At 35.2% G+C, this 10,535-nt stretch overlaps 1 protein-coding gene across 2 annotated transcripts in view; it reads left to right on the plus strand.

Moving 5' to 3' along the window:
* tmem65 (transmembrane protein 65) overlaps positions 1-8,493 on the plus strand; it is a 58,623-nt gene extending 50,130 nt beyond the window's left edge. The window contains exon 9 of one of the 2 annotated variants that reach the window (XM_065246307.2): positions 1,568-8,493. In XM_065246307.2, the coding sequence (XP_065102379.1) occupies positions 1,568-1,699 (132 nt within the window). In that variant the 3' untranslated portion in view covers positions 1,700-8,493. The remainder of the gene's footprint in view (positions 1-1,567) is intronic. The other variant, XM_065246308.2, reaches the window with a different exon arrangement.
* Positions 8,494-10,535: the final 2,042 nt, after the last annotated feature.

Consider the following 10,535-nt stretch of genomic DNA (forward strand, 5'->3'; position numbering starts at 1 on the left):
TTTTAAACAGGCATTTTAAAGGGACACACGTTCAGTGTTCAGTAATAGTGTTCAGTGTTTAACCACGATCAATACCAATGCCTGCCAAAAGGGCGGAGTTTAGGCTGTGCGACGTCAACTGCAGGAGCTCTAGGCGACAAAGTTGAGAAAAGTTAAACTTAAGGTACAGTATGGTGTTTTTAGCGACATCTACAGGTGAGATTGCGGATTGCAACCAACCTCAATTTCAAAATGCAATACAAACATGTCGTCGTCTGAGACAACGTAGATAACAGTTTCCGTTTATGGGTCAGTGACAAAACTTTTGGCAAGATGAGAACAGTTTTAAAAGCATGCATCAGGTTTATGTCAATGCACCTAGTGTATTTATGTTAATTTTATGCAATAAAAAATTACATTTGGACCATTTTTATGAAAGTTAAGACTAAAGGACCTCAATGAAAATATCAAATGATGTAACCGCCAACTGCGCCAAAGAATAAGAAATATTAAATATTATCCACCTTGATGGCATGTAAGCGTAATCATCAAAAAATAAATCAATAAAAATCATTTTATTAGTTATTTCTAAATGTAAATTTTATGCGTTTTTGTAGTATTTGTCCTGACATATGCTAAAAACAGCTCTGTTTTCTAAATAATCTTTGACAAATTATGTAAAAATTTATTTAAGAAATATATATATATATATATAACACTAGCCTAGATGATTATATTTTCCTACACATTTTTTATGAATATATTTTCATTTGAAAAAAATACTAGTTACACCAACTGACACAGACCGCTTACACTACATTGACATTTTTGCAATTATCCCCCAAATATTCTTTCAAAATGAAATAAAACCAGAAATTTTAGACTTTTACATTTAATTGAACCATATGGACACAAAATAATTAACGTCACGTCATTGCCCTTATACTGTAAAAACATGGCTGCAACTGATAGAGACGCTCGCGTTTGCTAGATACTCGCTTAATCTCATGTGAAATCAGAGTTTAGTGTTAAGTGAGTGTTTTGCGAGACATGAACGTCTCTTTTATCATGAACCATTTCGATATGCAGCAAGCATATGACATGACACGCAATGCACATAGGTTTCCATGATGCACCAAACACATACCGTATTTTGACATTGCGAGCCACAGACGACACCGTGAACACATATTTTGTTCCAATGACGCACCGGCCGCCACTGCCTTGCCCAAATACATATCTGTACCTAAGTGGTATATATTAGGATCTTTTTAATGGGTAGCGTGTACAGTGATAGCTTTGTGAGCATGTCTGTGAAATCCAGACCAAGTCGCATAATCTAATAATGATATTAGGTTTATTAGTTTGATTTCACATTGATTTTAATCTTTGACATGATCTTACTCAGTCGGTATTAAAGATATCAAGGTTATTTTTGCACAGAATGAGCTTTACATGTAGGATGATTTTGTGTAGAAAGTGAATCACCAAAAAATGAGCTGGGTTTTCACAGGCACTGTCACATAATTCCCCATCTGGATGGTCCAGATGATTTCATTCATTCTCATTGGTCTGTTGTCTGTCTCAGGGCAAAGCCATCGGTGTGGCCATCGGCTGTATATTCGGCATGTTTCCTCTACTCTTCTTCAAAGATGATGAAGAGAAAAAGAAAGAAGGCAAAGAAAAGAAACCGGCTTCCAAGGACTCGGAAAGTGCGTGAGGATCCTCTGTCTAAGGAGGAATCTCACATAAAAACTGAAGAACAAACTAACCACAGTCAGGCTCCTCATGCCAACGGCTGCAACAGCTGAATCTAGCTATCTGACAGCAAGTGCATGAGATTTTCATCTGTTAATTGTGTTAAACCTCCTCGCAGCAATGCACAAATTAATCCGGAGAGAACGAAAGCGTCTAACTGCATTTAAATGGGTTTTTAATTGTGATATAATAGTTTTATTTTAGTCTCATTAGAAGTGTGGTGTTAGGAGACCACTGTATCAATAGTATAAAATATTACGTAGTAAATATTATGTTAACTTGACTTTCCATCGATGTCCCAATAATGCAGAAATCCTCATAGGCCACTGATTCTTGTTATGAAGAGAGACTCATGAAGGTTGGTTTGGGTGCACAACAGTTTGTTTGTATGATATTGCAGTTTGCCGATGGCCTGGTAATGTTGTGTAAACTTACGGCAACGATATCAGAAGTATTTCTACAAAAGTTTTCACACTACACAAATGTCATTGTCGGCGTTCAAGTATGTTAAACATATACACTCACATAATGTTGTATTTCACAGAACAAGCTAAAAAATTAGCACACAGTCGTTCTTTAGCAATTATTTTATTCAGGTTTGATATGCCTGTTTCTGTCTTTAACCATTTAAATTCCACAAAATTACACTAAGCTTGATAAAAGATGCTTCCTCTCCCCGCCAACAGTTGGCAGCATTGAGTCATGTTGCAGAATTATCATTGGGATAGCCTATATCAGGGGTGGGCATTCTTGGTCCTGGAGGGCCACTGTCCTGCAAAGTTTAGCTCCGACCCTAATCAAACACAACTGCAAAATCGAATCAAAGCTGCAGGATGACTTGGAAATGACATTCAGGTGTGTGTGATTAAGGTTGAAGCTAAACTTTGCAGGACAGTGACCCTCCAGGACCAGGAATGCCCACCCCTGACCTATATTAATAACATGTGCAGTTTCCATCAATGCATTTTAAAATAAACATTTCTTTATATGTAGACTTACTGATTTGATTGGGAGAATTTTATGTAATTGACTTATAACATGAAGATTTTAACCCATTAACCAAAGCACATTATATACCAGATGCTTTGAATTTCTGAGAAATGTTGTCAGCTCGAGTCTGGGAGAGTAGTTGCACGCACAAAATATTTCATTGGATTTTTTTTTTTTGTAGTTGCTTCTTTTGCTACGCTATATGTTTCTATTTTGTGATCACTGGCTGGTTGTTTGATTTACTTTTTTGTCTAAATTTAACACTTAAAGTTAACATGAAACAACACATTTGTTTAGCATTGTATGGCATTCACAACTTATTTTACTCTTTTAATGTGTGAAGCCTGATAGTAACTGAGATAAATGGTGGGATTTTTTAGAAAGTGTTTGGATTGTGAGGAGTGACAGATAGTTGGAGTGGAGGAAAAAGAATCTAGTGACGTTGCGATTCTGATAAAAGATTATGATGTGATCAAATATTGTTTTAATAATAATGTGCACAATAATGAGTGAAAAGTGTAGTCAATGCTATCATTAGTTTTCTTTTAAATCCCCCATGAAATTAAAATGATTTATTTTCCTTTTAGTACTAATACGTATTGTCCAAAATTCTTATACAGAACATATAAGCATTCAAAACCTACAGTTTGGCACAAGCGCTAAAAAAGTCTCGAATTTTTATGCCATCACCCTACACTTCAGAGGTCACCTATTATGCAAAATCCATAATGTGTGTTGGCAGTGTGTGAACACAACGACCCTACGATGAAAAAAATCAACCCGCTCCTTGTTTATTAATCTTCATTAAACCAAAGCAGTCTCATTAGACATGCCGTTTTGATTCTCTTATCAATGTGAGGTCACATTAATGTAGCCCCGCCCACTTACAGTCCTGCATTACCATAGTTTCCACCCTCAACGAGTTGTACTCTGTCCACTAGTAGATACTATTGTCTCAGACTGAATTAATCAGAACTGAAAGCACTCACTGTCTGTTTGTAAGGAAGTGAGGAGCTGTAGCTCATTTGCATTTAAAGGTAGAGACATTAAAACAGCACCCACCCAAATAGGGTCATTTTGGACATGCTATAATAAATGATCTGTGGGATATTTTGAGCTTTGTGGGACACACGTGAGACTTATATTACATCTTTTAAAAATGCTATAATTTGTGCCCTTTAACTTCTCATCAAATTCCCTGTCAAATCAGTTTGTTACACCACATCAGATTATGCCGCACATTCCAAGGCACTTCAGTGGACCTTTAACTTTACATTAAGATGAAGCGTTCCCCTACTCCACATCCTCTATGAGCACAGCAGCATCTGAACCTTGTAACCAGTGTAACCATGGCAACAGTCCATCTCTTCATTTAGAGAGACACATTACTTTGAGCTGTGGTAGCGCCATGCGGGGTGGTCTAAAAATAATCTGATTTTTATATCATTTAAGGGTTTGAGATGAAGCAAGCACAAACACTTTTTGCTAGCATGACAAACTGTTGTGCATGCGTGTTGTAGAGTCAAAGATCAATGGGATTGCCACATGATGGTGATGTTACCAAATACTGGAAAATATGATGATGTATAATATTAAACTGATTCTGTTCGATTTGTCCTGTATTGATAACAGTGGTGTTTAATTGAAACGTAAACCATTTTTAACTATGCATTATGATAGATGATGAAAATGGAAGGAGAGCTTTTATACCTCCGTGCATGTCAGATTTATTTATTTATGTTTTTAGAAAATAATAAGTAGTAATTACAGCTATTATTGTTTAGGTTTTTATTGTTTAAACTTGTTCACTTATTTGCATGTTTGCATTAAAACTTTACGTTGCACTGAATAAATTAGCATCATGTCCTTAAAGAATGCAGAAGGTAACAAACAAAAATCTAATTTTTTTTAACTGTAAACTATTGCTGACAAATTTGATTGATTGATGATTCATTACATGTCTGCCTACATTTTCTAATTCACTTTTGCTATATTTAAAGTTGTTCTGGTTAAAAAAAAGTAATCGACTGTCCTAAACTAACTTTCCTAAACAGCTAAATAAACTTAATGAATGGTATAAGATAAGTGCGGTTAGTACACAAATGATTTTGTTTTGAAATGGCAGTGTACATGGTCAAAATATTGAAGATACAATACAAAGACATTATAGAGATTATAGCAACCGTTTAGAGAGGGTCGTTTGCTGTTCCAGTGTGACACTAACCCTCTGCACAAAAGAAATGTTCCCTTTGTCTGGTGTGCAAGAACTTAATTGGTCTGCACAAAACCCAGACCTGAATCTTTCCTTTGAGACACCTTTGGGATAAAAGGGAATACAGACTGAGAGTCAGACCCCGTCACAACATTGCATTGGTGTGTGACCTCACCGATGCTCCAGAAGAGTCAACACTGTTATGAAGAACCAAATGAATGCCATTTTTGTTCAAAATCTGGATCATAATGGTTTTAAAGTATAGGCACAGATGGGTGTGGTGTTTGGGCGTCCACATACTTCCAGTTCAGTATAAACTTTCTGCATTAATATCCTGTGTTTACACACCACTTATCTATGAGCTCATCAGTGCTTTGATTTGCTTTTTGATTTGTTAGGATCTTTGCACACTGAAGTCTGAAAATATGCATTTTTTTGTGTCACCCTAACATTCATCACGCCCACTCTTGCCACATAAGTGATGCTGCAGTAAAAGCATTCAGATGCATTCGAGATGTTCTTCACAGGCTGTTGTGTCATTTTGTCTGTTAAGGGGGAACCAGACCATCTGGTGATATAGAAATTATGCTTTTTTAAGAACTGTTTGCCTTAAATTGTTGAGCAGTCAAGTGTTTTTTTCTATCTTTGGCAATTTCTTTACATACAGGTGAAGCACATGATCAGCTTTAGTGTTAAGGAGTCTAAAACCATATGTGTATGTGGCGATATAAAATAATTCACTTGTTTTGGATAAAGCTGTTATCTGTACAGTCGAGAGATCTATGCATTTTGGAGCTTTAACATTCAGTGAAATGTAACCTCAAAACTCTCATCTCCATTTTTAAATCCTCAGACGAACATCATTTAAATGAGTCTCTGAGGTGAGTTGAGTCTGTGAGGAATATAATAGATTATATCTTCTTCGTTACGTCTTACAGTTAAACTGTTCCTTTTTTTGTTGCTGGGGTCCCCCAAGGTACCGTTTTGTACCTTTACAGATGCATACCGTATGTGCACATAATACAATGTTGTACCTTTTAAGGTACATTACTGTTCCTTAAGGATCTATTTTGTACCTTTGAAGGGTACAGTTAACTGTTTTGTACCCCTAAAATTGAACTGGTACAAAATTGTTCCTTACGGTATACTATACAATTGGTCCTTAGGGTATAATATTGTTCCCCATAAGGTACAACATTTCAATGTGTTGTATACCCATAAAGGTACAAAAAGGTAACAGCGACAGAAAAAGGAACAACTTTGTACCTTTTTTTCTGACAGTGTATAGTCAAATGATGAGGTGTTTGTGACCTGATGTCCTTGTGCATGCATCAATGTTTTACATTAGTCTTCAGGCAGATCATCTTCCTTTACACCCTGGACCCTTTTAATGAGCTTGACTGGATTAGACCACGCTTTGTAAGAAACAGCACTTAATTTTGTATGTACCTGTGAGGTGTATCTTTGAGGTGTTACAGTTTTTCTGAATTGCTAAAACACATTTTTTGAAACCATCACTCATTTACTTAACCTTAAACAAATCCAAATTGTCAAACTCGTTCACAGAACCCCTGACTCATCCAACAAAATCAAACAATTCTTTCAAAACCATTTCACCTGTACTCAAAATTAAACTAAGCTTTCAAATCACACACATACATCTATACTATAAAACACTACATGACACCCTATTAAAAATGGAAAACACAACATCCAGGAAAATCTCTATTACTGTAATCACAAGTTTAGTTGAGTGAATATAGTAAATACTTTACTGTAAGTACTGCAAGTAATAGTCAGTTTTCAGTATTACTGTAAGCAGCACTTTTATTTTGTAAAAAGTCAGCAATCCAACTGCAAATTTTGCCAATTGCATCGTCTCTGGTGTCCTGCTCTTCCTCTTCATCTGCCTCTCAGACTGTTTACAATCCAAACAATTGGTAAAAAATACCATTAGATTACAATTTTGAGTTATTGTGCTTGCTCAGAGGCAGACACTACTTGAGTATTTAAAGGGGCCATGGCATGAAAATCTGACTTTCTCCATGTTTTAGTGCTATAATTGGGTCCCCAGTGCTTCTATCAACCTAGAAAATGTGAAAAAGATCAACCCAGTAACTTAGTTTTGGTAAACCATTCTCTACAAGCACATATAAAAATAGGTTGTTGAAATGTGTCCCTCTTTATGATGTCATAAAGAGATCTTATTAGAATAATACCACCCCTTAATCTGCACTATCCAACCACAGCACTGCCATTTAGTGCAGAGAAAAAAATATTGACAGCACAACTGAGTTTCAATTTCAACATGTTATAATAAATTATTTATATGGTATTTTGAGCTAAAACTTCACATACTGTATGTACTCTGGGGACACCAAAGATTTATTTGACATCTTAAAAAAGTCTTGTGCCATGGCCCCTTTAAGTTAATTTTCTAAGCATCTGTGCTTTATCAGAGTGTTTGTCTTGGGAAAGAATTTTCTTTACTTTACTAAGAAATGTTCAGTACATTCTTAAGCATAGAATCATACTGTGTTTTCCTTTTACATTGCATATTAAAATTGATTTAATACCTAATTACATAAAAATTGCGTACATTTACTTCTCTTGAGTAAAAGTACAAAATTACTTTTTACTTAAGTAAAAGTAAAAAAATACTAGATATTTAATGTACTTAAATATTGAATATAAACCAAAAACTTGAAATTATCAAATGTAGTGGAGTAAAAATTATGATAATATGCTTTGGAATGTATGTTTTCCAAAGAAAAACACAGTAGTGTCCGCCTCTGCTCTTTGATGACAACTGTGTTGTAGTTGTGTTCAACTTTTGCCTAGCATTTATAACAAGTGCATTGCAGTGTGTTTTAGTGAGATGTTTGTGTTTAGAGTTTTGTTAAAAGAGTGCATGATTTGACAAAAGGGTTTAGGCCACCATGAATCTGGTTCAGAGATTGGGGTTTAGTGTTTTAGCAATTCAGAAAAACTGTAATGTGCATCCTTAAGGTAGCCAAAAAGCATGTAGGCCTACTTTTTGAAAGGGTACCACCTCAGTGACAGCTTTAGTCTGAGATGCACATAGGGCATTCTGTAATAATACAGGAACACATCTTGTTGCCTAGCAACTACAAACAGCCTAAAATTAGGACAATTGCCTTCATTACTTAAGTTCAGATTATTATTAAAAACAACTGCATGCCTGTGGGTGAACTGTGAGGTCATTATTTCATTTTTGTCAGATTTATAAAAGCAGTGAAGTGACTGTACTACTGAGGTTGTAATAGCTTTGCCCATTACCCTTGTTAAAATCATTGTTACACACAAACACTCATGGATTATTGTTTTACATTGAGGTCACACTATAAAAGTTATGACTGCAATAAGATTGGAAAACATGCTATCAGCACTTAATTACATCAATTGCCACTAAAAGTTTACCACAGGTTTAACCCTTTAACTGTCACTGTTCCACAGGTTTAAGTATTATTTTGTATTATTTTACATGTTGAGAAAACTAAATCACCACATGACATTAGAAAGAAATTTAATATGCCTTACAATATTCAACAGCTGAAAATGTTTGCTCCTTTGATCAAAATACGTAAAATAAATCTACTGGGCTTTTAATCTGGATATAAATCATTTGAATAATCTACAATTTTTTTGAAACTTTTTGAATTGTTTATTCAAGTAAAATAATTTGTAAATCCTTGTTTAAATATATGAGTTAGTTTAAATTGTGTTAAATTTTCAGTCTTCTAACCTTTCAAAACAAAAAATGGATATGGGATCCTTTGTTATCCTAGACCATAATATTTACACTTAAACTTATACATGTGGCAGATGCTTTTATCCAACTTACTGCGAATTAAATATATTAATTATATCATATATATACATATACATACCTACACACACACACACACACACACACACACACATATATATATATATATATATAGAGAGAGAGAGAGAGTATTTCTTGTACTCAGAGCTCCCTCTGGTGTCTCAGTGATGTCTTTTTGCAATATGGATTTTAGCAAATATAGATATGCATACATTTAAATATATATAACAATTATTGAGGAATGTCATTGCATTATGTAACCTGTAGCATATATTCTCAAATTATTCTAGACCTTTCATTTAAAGAGGACATATCATGAAAATCTGACTTTTTACATATTTAATTGCAATAACTGGGTCCCCAGTGTTTTTATCAACCTAGAAAATGTAAATAAGATCAACCCAGTAGCTTAGTTTTGGTAAACCATTCTCTGCAAGCATTTGAAAAAATAGGTAATTGAAATTTGGCTCCCCTTGTGATGTCAGAAGGGGATAATATCGCCCCTTAATCTGCACTATCCAACCACAGCACTGCCATTTAGTGCAGAGATCAACTCATTTGCATTTAAGAGGACACACATAAAACAGCACATTTTTGCTCACACCTACTTTAACATGCTATAATAAATGATCTATGTAATATTTTGAGCTAAAACTTCACATATGTACCCCAAAGATTTATTTGACATCTTAAAAACGCCTGTGGAACTCTCTGAGTCATTTCTACTTTAACCAGCTGGACCCCGAATCATTTTTGTGGTTGTAAGGATTGTTTCATATTTTTGCCTCATGGTATTCAATCAGTTTTCTTTCTGTTGTACTTGAAAGGCCTTGTGACATTTTTTCCGTTTATGCATTTTTGAACCAACCACTGAGGAAATGATTGTACTATGGTTACAACATACAACCACACTATTTAACCATCAAATGGTATCAAATAGTGATAAAGATGAAGCCAATGCATTAGGCAATGTGTACAGTTTAGCCATAACAGTTAATTACACAGCAGATCGTAAACCAAACCCATTTCTGACATGACTTTGATTCGCAGATTCTCACACTGAATAATACATTCCTCTGAAATGACACACACAGCAATACAAATATTTGCCTAACACAAGTCCTTTCACCCCCTTTACTGAAACCAGGGTGAGTGAAAACTAGAATCTAGGTCTAGAATCAGTCACAAAACCATCCAGAACTGGTTTTTCACCTACTGACATGATGCCAGACCGTCGTGAGAGCTGCAACCATGTACACAGAAACATGAGTAACTCAGTTGCTAGGAGAAAGGAAACAATAATGTAAGCTAAGATCCCTCAGTAGGGTATCTGTGTTGAACTTAATTTTTTCATTCATTGTTGAGAGGTCGACACTGTTTGTGGGTGGGGTCACATGGATGTTCTCATTAACCCCACACAAAGACTTGATAAACTCGATGAGTGAGTTTCTGTCCACTGTTACAAATAAAAAAAAAACACTGCTGGTTCACACAACAACACCCTTTAGACTTTTGGGTGGGAGGAAAATAGTTTTGTGACTAAAGATCAGTCACCAAACGGTTAAGATCATTCAGGTATGAGGGTTGCTAACTTTTTCCTCGTCCCACATACTGCATTTGAGATTTAGGGACAATATGGTGTTGCTAAAAAGAACATTATTTTGTGTATTTGGTGTAATACAATAATAAATTAGTGTTGCTTTGCTCAACCCAGTCTCACACCCATGGCGTCAATATTTGACGACA

The sequence above is a fragment of the Paramisgurnus dabryanus genome, chromosome 13 (assembly GCF_030506205.2).
Source record: "Paramisgurnus dabryanus chromosome 13, PD_genome_1.1, whole genome shotgun sequence".
In the NCBI taxonomy this organism is placed as follows: Eukaryota; Metazoa; Chordata; class Actinopteri; order Cypriniformes; family Cobitidae; genus Paramisgurnus; species Paramisgurnus dabryanus.